Here is a 26,287-nt window from a genome sequence, read left to right as displayed (position 1 = left end):
AGGCGCAGTTCGTATTCCTATTGAACAGTCAACTCAGAGATCCGTCATGTAATTTTTGTTAGTTAGGTTCCGTTGTGTTAAAAAAATAATTAAATAATTTATTATTCAATTATTATCACAAAAACATAAACCTGGAAGCATTCGTCCAGCTGGAATCCGCATCAGCATCATCAAAGTGAGTTCAAAACGCTAATTACATTAATTATAAGTATTTTATGGTTATATTTTTATTTTTTGCGCTATTTAATCTGTCGCATCACATTGTTTTATTCTTAGAATCCTTGAGATTGCTACAAGATACTGTGTTGACGGATTTTTTCCTGTTAGAAAGCAATTGAAGTGGCTTTGAAGTGAAACTTGTGTGTTTTAAGGGACGTTTTATAAGTTGTGTAATGCTCGGCCAAAACCGGATTGTAGGCCACACATGATGGGTACCACTCTTGTTTTGTAAACAAATGGTTATGGTCTAGTTATTAAGTTAACAATGTTAAAATTTATTCCAATAACACTTTGCAATAACTTTGTATTCTTCTATGTAACTTTCTATTCTAGCAAGATTACTATTATTTTATCTGTAGTAAAACGTGATAAAATTTTAAAAAATAAAATCGCAAATAATAACGATCTTTTAAAAATCCATTTCAAAAATGAGGCCATAATATTTTGAATGTAACTTGCACTCTGTTGATTATTTGGTTAATAGCTCAACTTATTTGATGGCAATCCGTTTGCTATTCTGTAATTAATTACTTGGTTTTTCTTTCTTAATCGCAAATTAACGTGTGCAGTTAATTAGCGGCTACCTACTAACTCGTATTAAAATACACAACTGTCATGCAAGGAGGTACTTACAGTAAAAGAGGTGAATAGGTACGAAATTAATTTGCGATATTTCACCAAAGTATTGACTGCACTGTGCAGTTAGTCACCCAGCCACCACGGCAAGTTAAAACTATCTAAATATAGAAATGCCTTGTGTTTCATAGAGGTTTGTATGTTTATAAACATAAGAAAAAGGTAAACTACTTACATAGGTAGATATTATAAAGTCTTAAAAAGCTGATGTTTTAGTCATAAAATTGCAGTGAAATATTTGATTTTAAATTGTCACCGACGCGATAGACAGGTACTACGTGAAGTTATGACGTTATTATGCTTCGCATAGATCAGTCTTTTTCAAAGAAACCAATCTCAATTTAGTTTGAACTATTGACCGGATTTCTGAACAATTGAACGACGTAAAAATAAATTTAACATTTCTTCATATAAGTGTTTTGCAAGAAGCCAGTGGTATCGATATTTACGTGCGGATTTGGCGCCAATGTGAATTTGAGATTTATTGTGTTTGCATGAGAGCATAATTCAGCTTGAAGTAATAATGTGGAAAATATTCTACTTATGATACCTATAGTCATTTATATTTTTAAGTCAGTGTAATATTTATAGCGACATATTTTTAATTAATGTAGCTGATGTTTCAACGACCTTGCAGCTGTGGGGGTCGCAGTCACGTAAATATTATGTAGTCACCCATATGTTTCATGCACCAAAGTTAAATAACACGAACGTATAGTAATTTTCCAGCTACTGACAAATAGTCACATTTATAAATAAAAAATTACGTTATACTTACTCATAACAAAATATTTTATTTCTGCAAACGAACATGCGTCAAAAACTTATTATTAAAAATATATTATTTAGGATTTATTATATTTAGTAATGTAATTTATATTCGGTTATAAATATCAAAGTCATTTATTCAGAAATTAAACATACACAGGTACTTTTTTACGTCATAGGTACTTCTTCTAAAATCTGTATCATATATTAAATATCTAATATTTGCTACAAACTACTATCTTTTGTCTTTAACAAATGAATTTGAAACAATGACGAATGAAAAAATTACAACTGCAAAGACCAAGATTTGCATAGATTTTTTATCTCATCAAAAATGCATCATTAAAATTTTAAGGTCACCTTTATGAATACCTCAAATCGAAAATATTTAATGTCATAACTGACAACGTTAACTTTAGAATCTAGGTGCCTACTTTAGAATATTCATACGAATTTAGTCGGTTGACACTAATATATTATACCTACACTTAAAAAAAACGACTAAATTATAATAATTACTAAATGAAATTATTAATGAAATTTGCTTACTTGTATTTATTTACGAGATCATTTGTGATATTATGTCAGTTTTAATAAAAAAAATGTTACTGCTATTATCATAACATTCTCTTCTGTCTGACACATCTGACACACAGATAATATAATCTCGGCTCTTTTTTTTGTGCAAACTCTATCTCATTGTAACGACGTAAAACTTTTTTGCACGCGCACCACTCTTTTGCCAAGTACCTATAATATTGGGTGTTTGCATTTTTTTTTCAATTATTTTGACGCAAACATGACAAAGGAAACAAAAAAAAATACACTTACAGAGAGGTTGACCCGAGTGATCAGTAATTTTAAACCGCGTAAGATGGCAAAAGACTATAGTCTTTGGTACTTCTGACCAGTATGTCTTTCCGTAGCATCGTAGCAGCCAAAAGGCTAAATCGATTTTGATCTAATTTCTTTTTTATTTGAAAGATAATTGCATATGAGAGGATGCCAGCAACTAAGCAGAGTCGAGGGTTTTTTTAGTTGTTTTTATTTATTGGTATTTTATGGATATTATAAGGATATTCACATCAATAGTGACAGCTGCCAATTTTCTCACCACTGAAAACACCACTAGAAAAAATGCCTTGATATAAGCGAAGGTTTTTGTTTCTGCATAAAATATATGTAATTGAATCATTAGGCATTCTCTAAATTATATATGTATAGATGCTAAAACATGATTTTGAAGAAAATTCATAACATCCGTTCTGTTTAACACGAAAAATATTTAAGGATGTAATTAGAATAATTATAGACGTATTTGGAAATGTGGAATACCTGCCATGAAGAGCTTCAGTGATAATGCCCTGTAATAAATTGTCAAGGCTAAATGCTATGGTGATGATTTACAGGTAATGAGAACAATAATTAGAGTACTGTACAGTACAATGAACAATTCACAACTAAATAATGGTTGTTGTTCTTCAAACTAAGTTATGATTCGGTGTGTTCCGTCAAAGGATGGATATTTTTCCATTACCACAACTGAAATTAATAGGAATTCCTAAACAAATTTTCAGTTAAGGAAAGTGCCTTTTTCTTGTTTGTTTGTTTGTAATAACTTTATTGCACGAAAATAAGTACATTAATCAAAATTTATACAAGAAAGATAAATTGTACAACGGCGGACTTATCCCATGTAGAGATCTCTTACAGTCAACCGGCGATAGATTGAGAGGACGTGTATACAGCAGCAGGCTGGTCAGAAGTAGTAACGTACAACATGAACAGAGAAGACTATAAATTGTAAGAAAATAAATAAATATACTTTTTCTTTTTCCAAGAGACAAGTTAGAACAAAACAAGGTAGGTATTTTATTATTTTCATTACAACTAAAAAACCTATTATATACTATTAAAGGGAAAGTGTTTGAATGGTTAATCAATAAAAGTCCAAAATTAGATAAGCGGCAAGCCATTATATTTATGACCAATAGAATTGCCAACGTACAAAAACCTAAGTCATGAACAATGGTGACCATAGATACCTATATTCAACAGAAAGTATATGGTATGAGAGAAGTTTAAAGAAAGCATGCAGCAGAGTCGGCCGCCATTTTGAAAAAAATCAACGAACGAATAACACCAGGGAACTATTCAAACATTTTAAATCACAGCCGTAGCAGGGGGCACTAGTTCACAACTCAATAGAGCCCATTCTTTGTATTTGACCCTTGATCTTGATCTAACCACCCAGAGGCAGGCGGCTGGTTGCAAAAACACAGCTAAATCTTCAACATTATTTTTTTTACGCCGGGCTTCACGGCGTCATAGCCACGAATGCAACCGGGAAGGTAAGAGAGAGAGAGCTCAGCGACTAAAGAGGATCTCGATCGATTTAACTTGGAAATACTCCACAAAACCGACAGACAAGAAGTTGGGAGCAAAACAAAAAAGGAATCTCTCAATATAAGCCAAAAATAATACCTAATACAGTTCGCAACTGTAGTAACCATAGGAGTTATGGACCAAATGTAATAATTTAAAATTTTATTTGTGGACGTCTTTGTTTCACGACGGTTTTGTTTCATGAGCAAGTCCAAATGAAAATTAGAGTATTAGATAGGCTATGTAGTGGCGTGATTAGCGAAAGTAGAAAGAAAGTTCAGAAAATAACGACATATTTTTTCCGCGCAAAAAAAAAAAGAAATGCCTACTTATATCAATCCTCCATACCAATATCATAAAGAGAAAACATTGCTTTTATTTGCAATGATTAAACTCAAAACTACTCGGATAATTTTGATGAAATTTGGCACAGAGATAGACAAACTCTTCAGGAGTAACGTAGGCTTTATTTACTTACATTATTACTTTTTTTATTATTGTTTTACTCGAGCGAAGCTGGCGCAGGCCGCTAGTGAACTTATGAAAGTGTAGGTATAACAAACAACGCATTTGTTATACAATTTGTCGACATGTGACGTAACATGTTGTAGATAAAAACAGTATAAATGTAACTACTACATATATAATACAACCTACAGTTAAAATATTCACGATTTTTTTTACACTATCAACCACATTTAGGTATTCATTATATTTACTCGTGTCAAGTGCGAAAAAGGGTGCGTCACTTTTTATGTTTTACAATAGTTGTAGGATCTTGTCTGAGTATATATGTCTGATTATTTCTTCATTGAACCAAAATTTCGACAATTATAAATAATTTGTAACCAAGAAAAGAAAATGTTAATTCGTTATATAAATTAATAGTCGCAACATGGCAACACCAGGTGCCAAATACGGGAACCGGAAGTGAGACGTTGCTAATACAAAAATGTACACTTCCGGTCAAATCAAAATGGAATGGGTTTTTGTTTACTTTAAGGCTTAAAATGCGTACTAGTGTAATGATTAATAATTTCCAAATATATCATTTATTTCGATATAGGTAGCTATCTTAGATTGATCAAATGTGGCGTTCCAAGCGTTTAGGTACCACTTGGGTAGTATTGTAAGGCTGTATTCAGATTTTCTTTACATTGAAAAAAAAAATTTCAATGTTCATACTAAAATCAAATTATTGGGAAACAGACATTGAAAGTTTTAAATGTAACAGCCAGAGTTCTAGTTACTAAACATACCTACCTGCAATTGCAATTTTCTCACGTCGTGTACATGATTTAGAGACGTTTACCGTATGCCTTTTGCATGTTGCATTAAAAACGCAAAATGTCAATTTTCCACCTTTTTTTTTTTACAAAACCTCAAATATCTCTGAAACTAGAATCTGCCCAGTTGGAACGTCACAAATATAGATACTATTAGTTGATCGGTTTATAAACAAAACAACATTTTGAAACTCCTTATTTCTATACAAATTTCTTCTCGTAGACCCATTTAATTCTTAGTTGTATGACACGCAGTTTTTAAACATAACAACGAACGCTGTGTTGATCCTGTGCTATATTTGCTTGAAGCGTTAAACGCTGTAATAATGCTAATGTATCTGGCCTCAATTGTCACCTGTGAACATCTTAACCTCACTTCAATAACTCTAAAACCAGCATCATAATCCGTTACATTTTTAAAAGTTGGCATACATCATAGGCACAGACAGACAACGGCCAACGACATGTTTTATACTATGTTGTGATTATGTGATATTTACGAAGTCTTTCGATGTAGGTAAGTATTCCATTCATAAACTACTTACATTTACGATGTAACAAGATTTTCCAGCTCCAAAAAGTTAAATGTCTGTTTTACAGCAATAGAAATTAAAATAGAATTTTTTGGTGATTAATTAATAATTAATTATGGATATATATGATAGCTTTTTGGCATAGGAAGCGTGATTTGGCATAGAATTTGCCAGTGTTCTGGCAGGCCTTGATTAATTGTATTCTTTTATCTATGGCTTCCGAAGTAAAGGACATGGAATTAGTAGGTTCTCCGTACAGAAGTACTTAATAAATCCATGGTAAAGGGAGTTATGAGTTTCGCGGGTTTGTTGTATATTTATGAAATGATCCCTAAGACCTCATTTCTAACTTCTGGATAGATTACCACAATAATATGTAGTTATAATATTCTTGACAGCCCATAGATTGGTGAAGTTAAAAAAAAAGTAAAAAAAGTAAAAAAAAAAACAAGATGGCGGCTTAGAGATATTATTACTTAAAAAGAAGAAAAACAATTCTATAATACTGGAGGTTTTATTCTATGCATTTCGAAAAGATATAATATAATGAAGCTTCCAAAAAACCCATTGCCTTGAAAAATGTTATTTGCTTTTTACACGCAAGCGGTTTTTTTGTTTTGAAATGAATTGCTTGTTTTATTGATTTTCAATTGATTTAATGTTTATCGTTGGCGTCTTATTGGTTTCCACTAAGCTGCCGAGTCGACACGCTATGTATTCACTAGGCTTTTAACTAATGTATTGGACAAACATAAGGGACATTACACTGGTACTGGACACGGGCTACCCTTTTAGTGTGTAAAAAAAAATATTAAAAATGTTATACACATGCACTTAATAAAAATAAATAAATAATTTATTGACTTTTCAACACATAAAACACCGTTACGTACAAAAAGACATCTGTCTTGCTTCCCGGAAAAAAAGAAACAAAAAACTGTCATTTAAAACATCACCGTTTAAAACCGCCAATTCCCAATGGACCCGTGTTTTATGTTAAAGCTCGTACTCCTTATCCATCCAATAACAAAAGCCTGTGCCCTTAGTGTGGACGTTTATATAGCTAGGTATTGATGATGATGATTACAGCTTCGCTCCCGTGGGAATTTCGGGATAAAAAGTACTCGAAAGTGTTATTCCAGGTTATTTTCTACCCGTATACCAAATGTCATAACCGTCGGTCCAGTAGATAATGCGTGAAGAGATAAAAAACACACTTACTTTCGCATTTATAATATTAGGATTAGTAGTACCCTTCATTAGGGCGCTATAACTATTTTGATACAGGGCCAATCTATGGCACGCTACGCTACTTTTATTTCTATAAATATCGATGACACTAAAGTGAGTGGTTACAATAGTAACCACAAGTCTCAACTATTCATTTCCTTCGACCACAATATACGCCTTATACGTAAGTTTGTATAATACTGTGGCGTGTGGTTCCGCTTAAATTAAGATACTTTAGATTAAAATAATTGTACCTTTACATATTATAAAACAAAGTCCTGTACCGCCGCATCTGTCTGTCCGGGCCGGTAATTATAACTAATGGCCCGTCCCGGCTTCGCTCGGGTGAAAACATAATAAATTAATACCTAAACCTTTTTATCGAATCACTCTATTTAAAGATATAACTCTTTCTAAATAAAGATAGTTTAAATGTAATCTGGAATAGTATAGCTATATGATGGTCTAATTTCTGTAAATGCTTGGACATTTTAGATTGGTTCTCAGAGCGTTACGACGGCCGCAGCCGCGATGTCATTACAATTTTTCAAATTTCAACAAAGAAAAGAATTATATCTAATTTTAAAATAATTAATATGTACTGTGCTAATGTCAATTTTTATGAATGATTGATTTTGGAAATGATTACTCCCTCCAGAAAATTGACGGAACGTAATGACAGCGCGGCCGCAGCGGCCGAAACGCTCTGTAAACTTACAATTATCAAAATGTTAATTGTTGTTTATTTTCAGATCAATACATGGCACACAACGACAAGCACTGGGACGATGATGATAGATTCTGCTCCTCGGGCCGGGACAGTGATGACAGCCCAATACTTTCTTACAGGTGAGATGACAATGTTCTCAAGGGATTGGTGCTTTTTTGTTATGCAAAACCTTAGATTTTTTTTTCCCAGCAGTCTCATTTATTCAAAACCAATAATATTTTACAAAAAATCATAAAAAATAAATTAAACTTAGACTTTGGGGTAAAAACTTTAATCTGTAGCTTGTATAGTTGTTGAGATACAGGCGGATCCTCAGACGTCACTATGAGGACTGAGGGCCTTTCGTAAAACATCGTAACTTTACTATTTGGCAACTAACTATTTGGCTTTTACAAAATCTAATTCCCACTTTCACATTTCTTTTAGAATGTTCACTAAATCCCAAGCATAATTTCATAGAATTTCAAGAAGTGTGCCCTCAGACCACACGCACATACTTACTCCACATAGGTACATGCGATAATAGAAATAATTAATCATTACAAAGGGTCAGGATATTTTCTTGCCTCCGACCAAACAGGTTTCTTTCTCCACTTTTTAACAAAAATTTATTACATGGAATTTCACGACTGTTTGAACGCGGCGTGTAGCGTTTCATTAGTGTCAAATGAATGAATGAATGAATGAATGAATGAATGAATGAATGAATGAATGAATGGATGGATGGATGAATGAATGGATGGATGGATGGATGGATGGATGAATGAACGAATGAACATTTATTGCCAAAAATTAAACACCACAACACAAAATAATGATAACAAATATGTAAGTAAAAAATATATCATACAAGTAAATACAAGTGTGTAAGCAGAGTTGTCACGTCGTGCCGTGACTTCATTTCGGCAAATAGACATGCATGTGTTGCAGTCACGTCAGCAACTTCAACGTTGATTTCACGGGCGGATGTGGCACATAAATAAATATATATATATAAATAATATAAATATATATAAATAATATACTATGTATAGAAATATATACCATACATAAATATTACCAGGTCAATCGTATGATGTATGTATAAACATATAATAAACATGAATAAATTTGACCGTGCGAGCGAAACGAGCGAGATCCACAATTCCACTTGGGGCAAAAAAATTTTTTTTTGTATGTATGTTTGTTGTTTGTAACGCGATAACTTTCGAACCGTTTATAATTTTGATGAAATCCAAAAGGTATGTAGGATCTGTATAAAAGTTATGTAGGAATAGAATTTTAAGTTCGTAGGGCATCAAAATCGGTTCAGTCGTTTTTGAGATATTCATAATTTCGTAAAAACTCATCAAAATTCATTGTGTTTGCGAGGTCCCAGATTCATGGCGAACAACTGTCGACCTCGGTGGCGCAGTGGTAAGGTTCTTGCCACTGAACCGAGAGGTCCCGGGTTCGATGCCCGGTCGGGTCATGATGGAAAATGATATTTTTCTGAATGGCCCGGCTCTTGGATGTTTATTTATATATGTATTTATTATAAAATATATAGTATCGTTGAGTTAGTATCCCATAACACAAGTCTCGAACTTACTTTGGGGCTACCTCAACCTGTGTGATTTGTCCTAATATATTTATTTTATTTATTTAACTAGTAAATAAAGAATATTTGCCTCTCAGATCACTCCACCGACCAAAACAATGTTTACATAGGTATGAAAACTAGGGTCAGCACAGCACCTATTTTTTATTTGATCATCTACAGAGCAAATTAACATTGTACCAGTACTTTACTTATTTATAAAATAGGATAATTAAATTGATTTACTGTGTGTGGCACAATTTGATAAACACAAATGACAGCCCACGGCGGCGTTCAAAACGCTCGTGAAATTCAGGTTGTAATCTGACAGATAAATTGACCGCTTGATAAATCTGGCTGGTGTGATTGGACAGTTAGCACAGTTGGTGGCTCTAACACAGTTATTTGTTCGTTATGGTACATTTAGCTATGAAATAGGCTCTAAATAAAATAAAAATCTGTTTCCCAATGACGTTATATTACGGTATGTAATATAACAATGTAACACAGTAATACACACAAAAACAAAAACTTATATGCGGTATTGACAGAGAAAAGTTTAGACATCGTGGACATTAAGATAAATAGCAAAATGCATCAATCCTATATCGATACTTACATCACTTATCGACGTCCAAAACTGAAATCAAACCAAGTCTACGTACTGCCGGCTTCCAAAGCTCAGGTGAAGAAGAAGCGGCGCAACAAACTTCACCGCAGCCTATTCTCCAAAGACTTCGATTAACAAAATATAATGGATTTTATAATACCATGATTTTTTAGTTCTCGAAGGATAATTAAAATCGCTGGTACATAAATATCATCTGTATTTTTTTTTTATAAACTGGTCATTGTCAACTTTGACCGTTCCAGGTACGACAAATCGCGCCGTTACATCCCGTATGCGCAAGAGAACCGACCAGAAGAAAGGGAGAAAAAATCGACGGTGACAATCCTAGCCAAATATTTCTTGTTTTGCACAGCTATGATAATGTTCTGTGTACTCATGTATATACCTGTGTATAACCGTGCTAATTTGCAACTTCCTAAAGGTAAGATTTTGGTCGAAATTGGTCATTGCCCGGTCAAACCTAGTATTTAAAATATTATATTGAATTAATTGGCCCATGGGTATATTCTGCTCCAGAATAGAATCACTCCATATCCTCACGTGGATGTCGTGCAAGGCGAATAAGGGGCACATAGCTTTTATAGCTGATAGATAACAATAGCATTCCCAAGGATAAGTCGAATCTTCAAAAATGTAAGGTTTATTTTCGGAGGTAATTGTATTTACTTCACCGTCGATATATAGTAATATAAATTACTTTATTTTAACCAATAATATCGACATAAGAACAAAACATAATAATTTCTCATTTACCATAAAATTATATTCATTTAAACTAAAAACTTAAAAGGAACTTATAAATTAAAAATATCTCTCACGACAAGGTGCCCAGGCTCCCTAGGCAAGGTGCCCATCACACAGGCAGCATTCCCGAACTGAATTGCAAAAGGAAATCCTCTGGGGGCTTACCATCATCTCTTAACGCGATCCACTGCACGACCTAAACTGAACTGCACCGCAAATTCGTACCATCGACTTAATTTTTTGTATGAATGCGATTCATTTTAGTTGCCTAAATTGAACTGGGTTGCATTGGAATCATTCTGTAAAAGTTGATGGTAGGCCTGCTGTGCGAGAAAGCTACCTGCGCGATGGTCACCTATTGTCGATATATTATTATATAGTATATATATATTTTTTCCAGTTTTAGTAGCCGGATGGTCGGTAGACTCTAATCGAGACACAAGAATTTACGTCCAGCCAAACAACGTCACCACAATACACGAGCCGCATGACGTGTGTCCAAAATCTGCGAAAAATAAAAAAAATAACTTATTTTTACTCATTATCGTGTGCTCCTCCACAACAAACTTTGCAGAAAGGCAGGCTATCAGAGAAACGTGGGCGAACTATCCCACCTATTTAAAAACGTCACAAATTTTTCACAAAATAAGAGACAAATATAAAAATTATAACTACACGTACGAACAATACCCGGTCAATGTTGGCAACACAAGCGTAAGGGTCAAACGTGACATATCTAGCTTTAGCCAGTTATTACCGGAATTGGCTAAAGCGTTGCAAAGTAATCTAGTTAATGTTAAGACTGAAGAGGTACCTGAAAAACGATTTGATGATGAAGAAGACGAAGTAATGTTACCAGAATTCGATATGAACAAAGAAATAAATGATCAAGAAATGAGTAACTACGATTTTGATTACGAATCAAACATTATGAGAATACCGCCAAAAGGTTATGAGGATAAACAAGATATGAATAAAATTTTGTCGTTACTAAAACCTAGTTTTCAAGAAATCGGCGTAAAGGGGCCGAGTAATGTAGTGCCAGATTTTAAAGTTGTGTTTTTATTAGGTATGCCTAGTAGTAATAACGATTCTAGAATTCAGGGTAAGATTGAAGGGGAGGTCGAGAAATACGGCGATGTGATACAGGAGGGGTTTATTGATTCGTACAATAATCTAACATTGAAGAGTATTATGATGCTGAAGTGGATCAAGAATAACTGTTATGAAAGTGGTGAGTTTTAACTTATCCTAGGTTATAAATTCAACTTATTTTTTCGTCGCATGAAACTGGCTTTTGCGTTTGTTATGTGCGTTCGTTCATAAATTGTTTTTGTCAATATCTCTGGTTCTAAGCAACGTATCGCTATGAAACGTTTACCCGATTTTAAATTAGACCCTAGGCTATACAACTGTGGAAACTGCATGAAATTCTATACAGTAGTTTTTGCGTGATGCGCGAACAAACATACGACAAGAATTTTAAAAAAATAATGTTTTGGTTCTATTAGTCAAATAAAGTAATATTTTTGCTGTAATATCATCTATGTGCGGACATAGCCCACTTATAGTTTTATTATATGTATAGATTTTATTTCATTTGCACTGTATTTATGTATGTTCGGGTGAAATCTTGCAGTTATATTTTTAGCAGATATCTTCAACCGATTGAGCTGAAATGTTGTACACACGTTTAGTTGTGATATCGCTTTTCATTATGTTAAGTATGACCTGATGGTGCACCCAAGAACGGCTGCCGACGTGAGAACTCCTCGATCGGTTTACTGCAGGACATGATATTTCTTGTTACGCCTCTCACAATAATATTTTCTGTTTTTCTGTTTGTCCTAACGGTTAATTGGGAGATAATGCGTTCAGCGTTTAGTTGGCCATTTGTTTATAAGTACCTATGTTTTATTTGGAACAATAAAGTTTAATAAATAAATAAAATAAATAAATATATTAGGACAAATGACACAGATTGAGCTAGCCCCAAAGTAAGTTCGAGACTTGTGTTATGGGATACTAACTCAACGATACTATATTTTATAAAAAATACATATATAGATAAACATCCAAGACCCGGGCCAATCAGAAAAAGATCATTTTCAATCATGACCCGACCGGGGATCGAACCCGGGACCTCTCGGTTCAGTGGCAAGAACCTTACCACTGCGCCACCGAGGTCGTCGTAAATAAATGAATAATTTTATTAAAATCAGTCGACCGTTTCCTGTTTTCAGTTCGCTACATATTAAAAACGGATGATGATATGTATATCAATGTACCCCATTTGTTGATGAATCTCAAAACTAGATCTGAAAAGTACGACGATAAAGTAGCGAAGGGTTTCAAATCCAAGGAATACCTTCTTATAGGTGATCTAATTTCCGGGGCCAAGCCAGTTCTGGACACCCACAATAAATGGTAAGTAGTTTGTATATCAATCACATTTGTATATTGACAGTTCAGTTCAGTAGTGTGTTTGATTAAGCACCTATTTATTACTATCACTAAAATAGCGGGATTATTTCGTCAAACGCGTGATGTAAAAAAAAAGCAAATTAATATACTTACCTAACCAAGTATAGTTAAATAGTATTTTTTAATATTTTTGATAAAACCGCAATACCCAGCTAAATTTTATTGAAACTTTAAATTACATATTTCATATATTTATCCATTGTGCAAAAGTATGTCGACGACGTGATTATTTTCCATACAAAATTGTTGCCATACTTCAGCATTATATGTGACAGTTAACGTCAAAAATGTGACAGATACGAAGGAACTAGCACAATCATTGTTTGTCATCTCTTTATGGTCAAGCTGTAATATTATACAGGGTTACTGGTGTCTAACGCATAACCTTCCAAAGGCGCATAAGGTACATAGAGACTAACATCTTTTGTTCTACGACTTTTGTCTAAACCTAATAAATAAAAAAAAAATATTTTTTTTAGTTTTAACGTCGTTTCTATAAAAAATTATCTCTATTTTTAATTCCGCTACATAACGCTACTGTAATGTCTCGTGCTGCTCGGTTATTAAGATGTGTAGAATCGCAAATTAGATTGATTTTTTTTTTGTATGAAACAAAGAAAGAAAACATTTATTTGCCAAAAACACGAGTACAAATATACAAATTGATGTCAAAATGAATTAAACCTACATGTTTTACCGAGTATAGGTATGCAAACATAAATAAATAAAGAGGAGCGTGCTATCCACTACAAATAACAAAATGAAAAAATAAAACTACGAATTACAAAAAGTCGCAGAATAAAAGTTGCTTGTTTTGATATAACCCAGTAGTAGTCCTTAGGAGGTTTTGCGTTTGATACATGTTCCCCTGTACACGCGGGCACAGGTACAGCCCGCGGTACATGTACGGCGGCCGCGTGTACCCGCGGTACCTGTCGGGCACCGGCTACGTGCTGTCGGCGCCGGCCGCGCATGCGCTCTACGACGCAGCGCTCAACACACATTTCTTCCATTTGGAAGACATATTTATTACCGGTGAGTTTAATCTTTCATTAATTTTACCGCTGAGACATGTTCGTATATGAATTTTAACCATGTACTTTGTAAGAAAACATTGTAAGAAACAATAATGGTAAGCCGATCTGGCATGATAGGAACCAACACTGTTCAAATGAGTTTCTTTCGGCATTTCTTCTCAGCAGTGGGCGTTCCGAAATGCTAGTAGTTTACAGCTTTGGTAAATATTATTTTGTGTAGAATAAGTATGACGTGAAAAAGGTGCTTGTGAAGGTCTAATTTCTGTTTTTTTTTTTAATGGATATTTAAGTACTTTTTTATTGCAAATTATTTACATGTTTAATAAATCTTTCCAGGCATGTGCTCCGCGCGGTCGTCCCCGCGCATATTCCCGCGCGACGACCCGTCGTTCTCGTACCAGGCGCGGGACACCCGCTGCGTGTCCCGCGTCACCGCGCACAAGGTCCCGCCGCGGGACATGTACAGGATCACGGCGGACATGTTGGACGAGAGCCGGCAAGATATGTGAGTTTGTCTAAGTCTGTACTCATTTCTATTAAATTATAACATGTCTTTAAATATTACACAAATTTCGTGTCACAGTGTTACGTTGCCATATTACTCTGAAACAGCTTCACCGATTTTGATGAAATTTCTTTTGTATATTAATTCAGTTGGTCTGAGAATAGGTTAATATCTATTTTTTATACCACACAAGCGAGGCCGGGACGGGCCACTAGTAATTTTATAACAAACTATAACAGTTATTTTCAAGTCATAATCAAGTTTCTTTAATGTAAATAACCTTATTATTTTTATTCCAGCTGTGAAAGGAAGCGGTTGACTCAAGAACGATTCGATCGAATTAAAGCTAAGGTACAAACGAAACGGCCAAGCAAAGTTGGCCATATTACCAAATAAAAATATATTTCCATATGCGATTTCCAAAGTGGGCTGTGTGACGCTTATGGCTTGGTTACAGTTGATAATAACCGGTCATAGTTGAATGTGATATAGATTTTATGTGTAGGTTAGTTAGAGGACCAGAGATTACGATTTCAAGCTGTATTGAGCTATATAACGTTAAAAATAAAGTTCAAATTCGTTATCTGGTTAGATTTGGCAGATACGGGAATATTTTTTTTCATTGAAAAATATCTCACTTTGCCGTGTGGTTGTCGTTGCGTCACAACGGCGCACTCTGATTGGTTAGTTGCGTCTCACTGCGAATCGACTCGATAGTTAGATGTAAATACCCAAGTCGCACTATATAATTAATATTTGTGCTTTGCGTCCTTGATTTTGTTAAAAAGGAACACCTTTTTAAATAAATATTATACAATAAAATTGCAAAAAAAAGTCGTTGCCTTTATTCATGTAGTTTCAGATTGACCGGTTATTATCAACTTTGGCGTAGCTTATATATTATAATATAATATAGGTAGAGATGATTATTTTTATACTAACTGGTGATATGACATATATATATAAATATATATATATATATATAATTCCCGAAATAAGTTATATTGTGGTAGCGTGTAAACTCAAGTTTTTTCTTACAAATCTTGTTATGTAAACAATTTTACTAAGTCTTTTTATGATTTTACAGCGATATAAATTGGTGTAGAATTACGAGGTATGCCCTTTTTTATTTATTTATTAGGTACTAGCTTTTGCCCGAGGCTTCGCCCGCGTGAATTTCCCACGGGAACAGCATTTTTTCCGGGATGAAAGGTACCTTATGTCCTTTTCCATATTTAAAACTATATATATGCAAAACTTCAAGAAGATCCGTTGAGTAGATAGAGCGTGAAGAGGTAACAAACAAACTTACTTTCATAAGTATTTATAGTAATTAGGATAACAAAAAGCAACACTACAACAGCAGATTTTATTTTATAATTTAAGTATTCTATTTAAACTGTAGTGTGGCCCACAGAGTTGTACACAAAGTGATAATTATAATGATATGTAGGTATAGATTGAACCAAACATTAACCTAACTGGTTCAGGAAACTGATAATGATATTTTTTTAGTTTAGAAACAATGATTATTTTCCAAAGTCTTTAATCTGTTTAGTCAATCATACTTCTAATGTAAAAATCAAAATTTCATATGTGTGGAGGTTGTATGAGAGTAATGTTTTGTGACGTCACGCATTTCGTGTTAATAAGGATTTGTTTTGCATTTAGTTTAATGAGGCCGACAAAATAATACCTAAATCCTGTAATTAATAAAACTGAACAAGTCGATATATCAATATATTAGGACAAATCACACAGATTGAGCTAGCCCCAAAGTAAGTTCGAGACTTGTGTTATGTGATACTAACTCAACGATACTATATTTTATAACAAATACATTATATAGATCCAAGACTCGGGCCAATCAGGAAAAGATCATTTTCTATCATGACCCGACCGGGGATCGAACCCGGGACCTCTCGGTTCAGAGGCAAGAACTTTACCACTGCGCCACCGAGGTCGTCATAGAGTAGTGACATTTGATTATCGTGTTTGAATGTTTTAACACTACTAATGGATTTTATTGTTTATCCAGTCGATTAATAATAAAATACAAATATGTTAACCTTCACAATACTTTATCGTTGAGTTTTGTTGAAAATAAATCAAATAACAAACCTATTAACGTCTCAAGGAGTATTGTCTTTCGTGTTGATTAATTATTTATTTAATCATTAAGTATTATTGTCTTGTTCATTTGTTGAAATCTTAATATTTCTGTTTGTATAAGTGTTTATGTCTATGTATGTTTAGTTATATTGTATTTATTTCTTTATGTATCTATTTATGTTTTCAAATTTTCATTTTTTTAAATCGCGCGGCAATTTGTTATATAACTTTGGCGCCATACAGATAAAACTATTTCTTTTCATTATGTAAGTAAATGTATGTATATTTATCATGAAGCTGGTTGCTGCGCCCCCCGCCCCTTTGTGTACCTAATGTGTTTATGGGCAATAAAGTTCGGATATTATTATTATTAACCACGAAAATAAATTCAGAAAATGTCTATTTTCTATACTATTGTTATAAAGAGGTATACGTTTGTGAGTTTGTATGTTTGAGGCGGGTAATCTCCGTAACTACCGAACCGATTTCAAAAATTATTTCACCACTGGAAAGGTACATTATCCAGGATTGCTATAGGCTATATTTTATCTCAAAATTCCCACGAGAGCGAAGCCCCGGGCAACATCTAGTAATTTATATTGTTGTAAAATTATAAAAAGACATGGTAATACTGTAAGGACAATATGACACGGACAAATGGAGATTTTAATCAGTGTTGAAAATTGTTGAGTTCGAATAATGCCAATTGGTCGATCAAAAACATTCCTTTTCGAAGTTAAAAGTTTAAAATCAAATTTTTTTAAAGTCAAATCCATTTCATATGATAATAATGGCAAACATTTTGCAGCTAAAAATAAAAAAAAAACACATTTTTAGAAAGTTAAGTAAATATAATATCCTAGAAAACCTTTTTTTTTTTTTAACAATTATACTTTTTTTTTTTAATTTTTAATCATTTTAAAACTACCGCATTCTCAATAATATATTAAATTCAAAAACAAGCGGTGAAGCGCTTAGAAAAAAAATAGCTTTTTGTTTAAAATATAATTGCTTAGCATATATGTGTGCAACTGCTTCCGAATCACATTTATGTTTTGTTCATAATATGTAATTAACAAAAAAAAAAAAAGTAATAGCTATTAATACTATACATTTCATTTTCGCTTATTCATTTTTTTTTCTGATCTTTTTTTTCCTTTAACAGAGATAAACGATTTTTGGCGCGTTTTGGACTGAATCAACGTCTAACAGATCACGCTATTTAAATGGTGATTTTGGTATGCTGAACTATATGGCCACTTTTGGCTCTGTCTGCCCAGTAAAGGATGAAGACGTGATACTATATATGCACAGTAGCGCCATCTAGAATGTGCCGAGTACTGGGGACCCAGAGCTCAAAGAAGCATCCTATTTTTCATCACATACTAATTAATGATCAATAATGTTACCGTTGCACTACTTACTAAATTCATAATATTCTAAATGATTATTTTTATGTTTATCTGTATTTCTTTTCGATAATCTTTCTATAACAATGTCCCTTACACATGGTTACTGGTATTTAACGCATAACCTTCCTAAGGAGTATAAGGTACACAGAGACATCTTTCGTTCTACAACTAACAGGAAACGTAATAAATACAATTTTCTTTTAGTTTTAATGTCATTTCTATAAAACGTTAGCTCTATGTTCGATTCCGCTACATAACGCTACTGCACTGTCTCATGTTGCTCGGCTATTGCATAGAGTTGACATGTGTAGAATCGCAAATTAGATTATATATTTTTTATACGAAAAAATAACTACGTATCGTACGTACGTACGTAATATACGTAAAGTTGCTTGTTTTGATGTATCCAAGTAGTCTTTAGGAGGTTTCGCGTTTGATACCAGTAACCCTGTATAATATTTTTTTAAACAAACCCTATCAGAATAGAACACTAGCCTTAATGTAGTTAGTGTCACGGTTAAAATTCAAACTTAAACGCCTTAATTGGGACCCCGTATTTCTTTCGCATCAGGTCGTAAAGTTTCTTACCTCCATCACTGTAATTACAGCATCTGCATTCAGAAGTTAATTGCATTGAACAAATAAATCATTTTTTAGCTTCGCAATTAGTTTGTACAGCATTTTTCTTTGCATTCAACCATGACTAAATTATTTTTGGTAATTATAAAGTATAAATATTTAATATTTCCCGCTAATCACAAAATATTCAAAGAAAAATTTATGCTTGCGTAAAAGTAATTATTTTTTTATACATTGACAGTAATGTTTTAATTTTCATATATATTTTATTGTGCCATAATTTATCTATGAGAGCCGTTAAACTACCTGAAATGAAAATGCGGCATAATTTTAAACAAAATCTGTTACGTTACTGTGATAAAACTTTGCAACAGGTCAAATCAGATACTTCTTTATTGTCGAAAATTACAATTTACTTGTGTTACAAGTAAAAAAAATCACTGATATGTTAAATAACGATTTCAGAGCCAAAAAAATATTTAATTAGAATAAAAAAATAGTGATAGTCATCACTACACATAGTATACTTAAATCGAATACGTTTCCCGCTGTCTGTACCCATTTATGCTTAGATAATTATTTAAAACTTTGCAACGGACTTTGATGCGGCTGTCACCAATAGATAGTGTGATATCTAAGGAAGGTTTAGCTATGTATTTATTATAGTTTTACCCGAGCGATGCCGGGACGTGGCGCAAGTAATTTACAAAGATTAATAATTTATCATTTAATTATTAAAACATTAAATTGTCATGTTTGTTTATTGAAATAACAGTTATATTTTACCAAATCAAATAGCCAATTATAGGTGATTCGTATTAAATTCAGGTGAAAATATCTCAAATAACCTAAAGAACAAATGTTTTAACCCTTTTTCCTTCCACCTCTTGGTGATAATCGATAAGTAAGGTTTAACTTTATTTTATTTAACAAAAAAAACAAGAAATAAACTTTATATAGCTTGTTATGGTTTCAGTCACAGATTATAAGAACGTGGATGTTCTAATATCTGTGGTTTTTGTATGTTATTTTTTTAATTAATAATATCGATCAAATTTTATATTAAAGAAAATATAATGAATGAAACAAAGAGTTATTTTGTTCTTTGTTTCATTCATTCATTCATTCATTCATTCATTCATTCATTCATTCATTCATTCATTCATTCATTCATTCATTCATTCATTCATTCACTCATTCATTCATTTATTCATCCATTCATTTTTTCAAATACGTGTTGTTTATGGATTAATAAGAGTGCCATGGGAAGCTACTTAACGTATGCAATGTTATTATAAATATAAATATTGTAGGATTTTGTGTGTTCTTATATTTATTTTACGTAGCATGCTTATTTAAATCTGATTGTCTTCCGAAAATGAAAATACATTGTTTTATGTGACAAATTTTGAAATGGTTCTTAAAAATGTTGTTTATTTACCTTTTACTTTGTAGATCTTCACTATTTTTATAAAATCGCTAGGGTGTAGCCTTCTTAAGTCATAATTATGTTTAAGCTTTAATAATAGTATATAATATGTAATCGATTTGAAAAATCAGTATATTATATACCTGTTGCTCAATCCTATTTCCAGTATTACTAATTAAATAGATGCATTACTGCTGTAAAAGTACCTTTTTTCTTTTTTTAAATTTTATTCCTCTAAATTAATCATTTTAATGTTGTTTTTTAAATTAACAAGCCGACATTATTGCGACTTTCTATTGTTAATAAAATGAATTATCACTTTTATTTGTAGACAGTTTTTTTTTTAAGGATTTATCTACACATAATTTGACTGGCTTTCTGTAATAATAAATTTTTCTATAGTTTCAGTGATCAGGTAATATACTTATGTATAAATTTATTTAATATAAACGTAAAACCGAGTACACAATCTTGCGTCCAATTTAATAGGTGTAAAAAATGGTACAGTGTAAATAATTTGGAAAAGTGGTGCTTTGTTGATAGCGATTAATGGAGTTTAAGTAATTGGTTGTAGGTTTTATTAAATGATTATTTTGTAACAAAGTAAGTAACTTAGTAGGGTAGGGTGGTATAAGATTGCGCGGTCGATAAGACTGCGCACACGTCATAACAGGACAACGGAGTGAGCTTCGTAGCCAACTTCAGTTGTGTTTTGTTTACTATCACGCCTGGTATGCGCTCCCGTAAACATATTGAATACGAGTGGAAAACACAAGAAATACGTGAGTACAAAGTTTTTATTGGTGTTTGATCTAATTTTCCGACAAAAGTAAAGTGTTACTGTGTAAAAAAACTAAGTAGTTTAAGTAATTTGTTAATATTTTCTCACAGTACTATCATTCAAATTTCAACCTCAGAGAAAGTTATTCGACACTATTGCGGGAGATGGCATTAGTATAGCATTGTTCAGAATTGTACCTGGATGTGTAAAATTGCGCAGACTAAGCGCGTGTAAGATTGCGCGCGCAGTTTTACACGCCACTATTTTTTTAAAATTAAATATAAAGCGTATTTTGCAATTATTGTAATAGCTTTTTATTTTTGATTGTGTATTCGATTAATTGGTATATATTAATTGGTTTTCATTACTTTATTTTATTTTCAGAATGTCCAGAAGAGAGAGAAAATCAACTCGCCAGGTTTGTTCTGATGAGATAATGAACGAGGCTCGCAAGCGAATTGATAATGGAGAAAGTAAAAGAGCAGTGGCTGCGTCTTTAGGGATGTCAGAATCTACTTTACGATTCCGTTTGCAAAAACCACATTGTGCTACAAAGTTAGGCCGATTTGATACAACATTTTCTACGGAAGTAGAAGCAAATTTTTGTCAACAACTACATACATTAGATGACATGTTATATGGCCTGACAGCTAAAAGATTACGAATTGCGGCATACGAGTATGCAGAAAAACACTATATTGCTCATAGATTCAATCGAGAAACAAAAATTGCGGGCAAGGAATGGTTGCGAGGCTTTCTTCGAAGACACCCTGATATTTCCCTGAGACAGCCCACTTCCACAAGCATTGCACGTGCAATAGGATTCAATAGACCACAGGTGGAGAGGTTTTACATAAATTTATCTGCGCTCATGGACAAATATAACTTCCCACCACAATCTATCTATAACATGGACGAGACAGGGATATCCACAGTACCTAATAAACAACCGAAAGTATTGTCCAGAAAGGGTAAACGCTCTGTCAATAAAATTTCCAGCGCAGAGCGAGGCACAAACGTGACTATCGTCAATGCTGTGTCTGCGACTGGTCAATTTATCCCACCCGTGTTTATATTTGGGAGAAAGAGAATGAAAGCAGAACTCTTAGACGCTGCACCACCTGGATCTGTGGGTATGGTCTCGGATTCCAGTTTTATAAACTCAGATCTTTATCTCGATTGGCTAACGCACTTCAAAGATCACGCGAAGCCAACTAAAGACCAGCCTATCCTCCTAATTTTGGACAATCACGTGTCACATTGCACACTAAAAGCTGTCGATTTTTACCGTGCAAACAACATAATTGCCTTGACGTTGCCTCCCCACAGCAGCCACAAAATGCAGCCACTTGATAGAGGTTTTCATGGTGCCCTGAAGAAATTTTATTCCAGCGAGTGCGAGAAATGGCTCCGCAATCACCCGGGGAGAGCTATAACCGTCTATCAGATGGCTTCAATTTTTGCAGCGGCTTTTTATCAAGCTGCAACACCTGGCCGTGGAGTGGAACTCTTCAAGTGCACTGGTATTGTGCCCTGGAATCCTGACATTTTCACAGACGCTGATTTTTTGGCCAGTAGCGTTACTGAAAGGGAGCCGTCAGTTTCTGCAGCGCGTGTCTCATGTGAGTCTACGTCATCCATCGTTTCACCGGTACAAGCTAACAACACCGCTGCAACTGTTCCACCACAGGCAGGGCCTTTTCACTCAGAGCCACAGCCCGGGCCTTCTCGCTTAGAGCCACAAGCTGGGCCTCCTTTAAAAACATGCATAGCAACCGCATCTGTATCTGAGAAGCCATCACATGTTGCTGAAACGAGGTCTAGTCTTCCAATAAGTTCAACACCGTTGTCAGAATTACTTCCATTTCCTAAATCAGCACAAAAAAGGAGTTTTAATCGGAAGCACAAAAAATCGGAAGTGATTAGCAGTTCACCATACAAAAGGGAAGTAGAAGAGAAAGAAAATGAACAGAAAAATAAACCTAAATATGTACCAAACGCGAAAAAGATGAAAAAATCGTTTAAGAAACCAAAGATATGCCATAAAAAGAAGATTTGGAAGTGTGGAGGATGCAGCGAAATTTATAAGGAGCCAATACAAGAAGACTGGATCGCGTGTGATAAGTGCAATGTGTGGTGGCACGAAAATTGCTCAGACTACAATGGCTCAGGAGCTTTTATTTGCGACTTATGCAAATAAATGGGGATGCGCAATCTTATCCACCAAGATGCGCAATCTTATCCACCAAGATGCGCAATTTTACACACTAGGGTGTATAACATTGCGCATTTCCCGACTCGTGGTTTTTTGTTAATTCCTTAGAAGTTTGTTTATTTTTTGTTAAAACTAGTAGGTATGCTAATTTGTATCCAGTAGAATTGGACTGAATAAATAAATGATTGATCTCAGATAAGATTTACATTTTTCATTTTATGAGCCATTGATTCAAAAGTGCGCAATCTTACACCACCTTACCCTAAGTCTTTTAGGGATGTTGAACGAGTAGAAAAGGATGGATAAGTATGTACAAGTTTATATACGCAATATAATATGTATTGTACAATTATTTGCAATAGATATATTACCATTTAACAACAATAATTAAATATAGAAGAAGCGAGCGAAATAACTTTTGTAGCATAAATAGAGGAATGTTATGACACGGCAAAATAATAGTAATAAATTTTCAATTTTGGAAATAGTTAATTAAATGTAGGCACGGAACGAAACTAAAATTAATAATTTGTTTGAAATAAATATATGTACATATATACAAGAAGATCTGAAATAAACAAACCATATGTATACCTAAATTCACAATTAAGTGTTACCATTCTTAATTAAATGTTAATCATTAAATCACATAAATATTTTTTTTAGGTCATGTCAATATTTCCAGATCTGTTTTGTTAAAATCATTGTGTAATCAGTCTATTTGATGGTTCAAATTTAATTTAGAAATCAATACCGGCCTGAATTGCCAAATTTATATTGTTATGATAATAAAATTATCAAATCGTTATTTGAAAACAATCTTGTGCAAAGATGTAGTTGAAATTTTGCCATTATTATCCAACTAAACACATAAGTTTAATAATAATGACCACTATAAAATTGCCGTTTCACGGGTAAATGTTGCCCTTATGGGTTAAAAATCTACCATTTTGGTAGTTTTTGGCTACTAATATTTCTGTAATCTGTTACTCAAAAAGTGTTCAGATTAAACATAAAAACACAAAAAAATCCGTATCCGTCCAAAATCAAAAATCAAAATCTAATAATTTATTCAGAAATTAGGCCTTCACAGGCACTTTTTCACGTCATATTCTAAATTAAATGATGTTTACCAAAGCTACAAACTACTAGCATTTCGGAATGATTTATGATTGTGATCAAGTGCTGATGAAAGGATTTATTTGTTTATACATATATATCGATATATATATCGATCGAGCTGACCAGTTCCCCCCGGCAGCACTCGTTCACGAGTTGACGCGTGAGTCAGCCATCGCGAAGCTGAACCACAATAGAGGGAACCTCCCGACCCGATCCACGACGCCGCCACCGGTTTGACCATTTGAGTGTCATGATATACTCGATCTCCATAATCTAAAATAATAAATCCCGAAGGCGCATTTTCCCGTGGAACGTCATAAAAATGTTGAGGCAATTTCAACTTTAGAGCCGTCCAATACCTGATTCCTCCAACTACGTACTGTAATTTTGGCATGAATTCAAAATGTTGATATTATAGTTTAATGTCAAAATTGGCCGGCTAAACTTAGTTTTACAAGAGATCCCATCAATCTGATCGTATTTTCATAGTAAAAAATCTATATTGGTTGATGATTTTTAATTTTTAACGTAGATATTCATTCATCGTAATATATTTCCTGAAAAAGTCATTACTAATACATTTTTTTTTAATTTTTATTATATAGATATAGTATACATATATACGGAAGAAATACAAATATTAATATATAGTGCAGGCTGTGAAATGCCTTCATAATGAGTCATATAGATTAATTAAATAATAAAGCAGCTTTTAATGCCATAATTTACGACACGCACCACGAAATATGGGATTCGGGGGGTCTACCATGAAGCTTAAAACACTGAGAACGTCATTGCGTCCACACGGTTTGCTTTGTTTACACGACGCTGACACGATTGCGTGTGGACGTTAGTAACGTGCTACGAGTATGTATGTCTCGCGGTAGACCGTCTTGATGACCTGATTTATCTACGTGATTTAATTATTGCTAAATGCCCTATGAATTGTCTGTTGATAATTATGTCAGCTCTCTTAAGGTTGTTATAATTAGTAATTTTCAAATTTAAACTATTTTCTGTTCAAAATGTTTATAAACAAGATTTCATTTGTAAATTAATAAGTTAAAGACTACAGATTAAATTGGGCAGAGATCTAGACGACTTTCAGGGGTAATATAGGCTACCTTTCGTCGCTCCACGCGGATCAAGTCCCGTGCGATCACTGATTAACAATATTTTTTGTTTGTTCGTTGTTTTTATTTATTGTACAACTGAGCATAAAAAATACCAATTTTGTCTTTGGAAGTAAAAAATATCAAACAATTTTTTTATTAAATTCTTTAAATGAATATATAATAAACAGCATGTTATTAGAGTACCCATTCTCAAATACTGACGCTATCGAATATCCAAAATTAATTTGATTATATATACGCCTATAACTCGCTCTGTTACTCTCCGTATGTTAGATAGAGACACAGCTATATTTGTTTGTATAAAATTACTTTTAATTAGCAATTCATGAACATTTTTCAAAAAAATTGTATTTTTCATTACTTAATGCCAAAATTAAATAGTTCTTTTTAATAATAACATTAAAAAGTGTTGTATTGTTAAAAGAGATAGCTTTGCCTTGACTTCTAAGCTAATAGTATTCCGATTGTGATGGTTTTTTAAATAAAATTTCATTAAAATATATTACACCTATATTGTTTTATTTTGCGACATATCTACGGATTTAGCAAATTATGAGTTTGTCCCAGTAGTAGAGACCGCGGTTCCTGGGCGCCCGGAAGCCAAGAGTTTCGTAAGTAAGGTCGTCGTTTAAAGGGACAGAGCTAAGATAATCGCTCCCGTTGGTAATTGCGTCTTTGCGTCCACACGCTCGCTCTTTTTACACGACGCGTACTCGATATGGGCAAAAGATACA

General features: G+C 33.5%; 2 protein-coding genes across 9 annotated transcripts; both read left to right on the top strand.

Annotated features, from left to right (window-relative positions):
* Nucleotides 1-6: 6 nt before the first annotated feature.
* Nucleotides 7-26,060, top strand: LOC128681385 (uncharacterized). Of its 8 annotated transcripts, none has more exons than XM_064436877.1 (11): nucleotides 272-431; nucleotides 7,810-7,906; nucleotides 10,240-10,418; nucleotides 11,142-11,975; nucleotides 12,985-13,168; nucleotides 14,112-14,260; nucleotides 14,599-14,767; nucleotides 15,067-15,118; nucleotides 15,855-15,881; nucleotides 20,702-20,919; nucleotides 23,563-26,060. In XM_064436877.1, exons 1-9 carry the CDS (start codon nucleotides 425-427, stop codon nucleotides 15,870-15,872), a joined length of 1,689 nt encoding a protein of 562 aa, XP_064292947.1. In that variant the 5' UTR covers nucleotides 272-424; the 3' UTR covers nucleotides 15,873-15,881; nucleotides 20,702-20,919; nucleotides 23,563-26,060. The 8 variants fall into 8 exon arrangements, with proteins under 8 accessions (XP_053621202.1, XP_064292945.1, XP_064292947.1 ...); XM_064436876.1 differs by having other exon boundaries at nucleotides 18,045-20,919; XM_064436875.1 differs by having other exon boundaries at nucleotides 271-431; nucleotides 15,855-20,919.
* LOC128681383 (uncharacterized) lies at nucleotides 20,929-23,425 on the top strand. The gene is made up of 2 exons (XM_053765220.2): nucleotides 20,929-21,081; nucleotides 21,465-23,425. Exon 2 carries the CDS (start codon nucleotides 21,466-21,468, stop codon nucleotides 23,278-23,280), a length of 1,815 nt encoding a protein of 604 aa, XP_053621195.1. The 5' UTR covers nucleotides 20,929-21,081; nucleotide 21,465; the 3' UTR covers nucleotides 23,281-23,425.
* Nucleotides 26,061-26,287: the final 227 nt, after the last annotated feature.

Source organism: Plodia interpunctella, chromosome 27, assembly GCF_027563975.2.
Source record: "Plodia interpunctella isolate USDA-ARS_2022_Savannah chromosome 27, ilPloInte3.2, whole genome shotgun sequence".
Lineage (NCBI taxonomy): Eukaryota > Metazoa > Arthropoda > Insecta > Lepidoptera > Pyralidae > Plodia > Plodia interpunctella.
The sequence above is the reverse complement of the archived record's forward strand: the minus strand, read 5'-3'. Positions and strand labels throughout refer to the sequence as shown.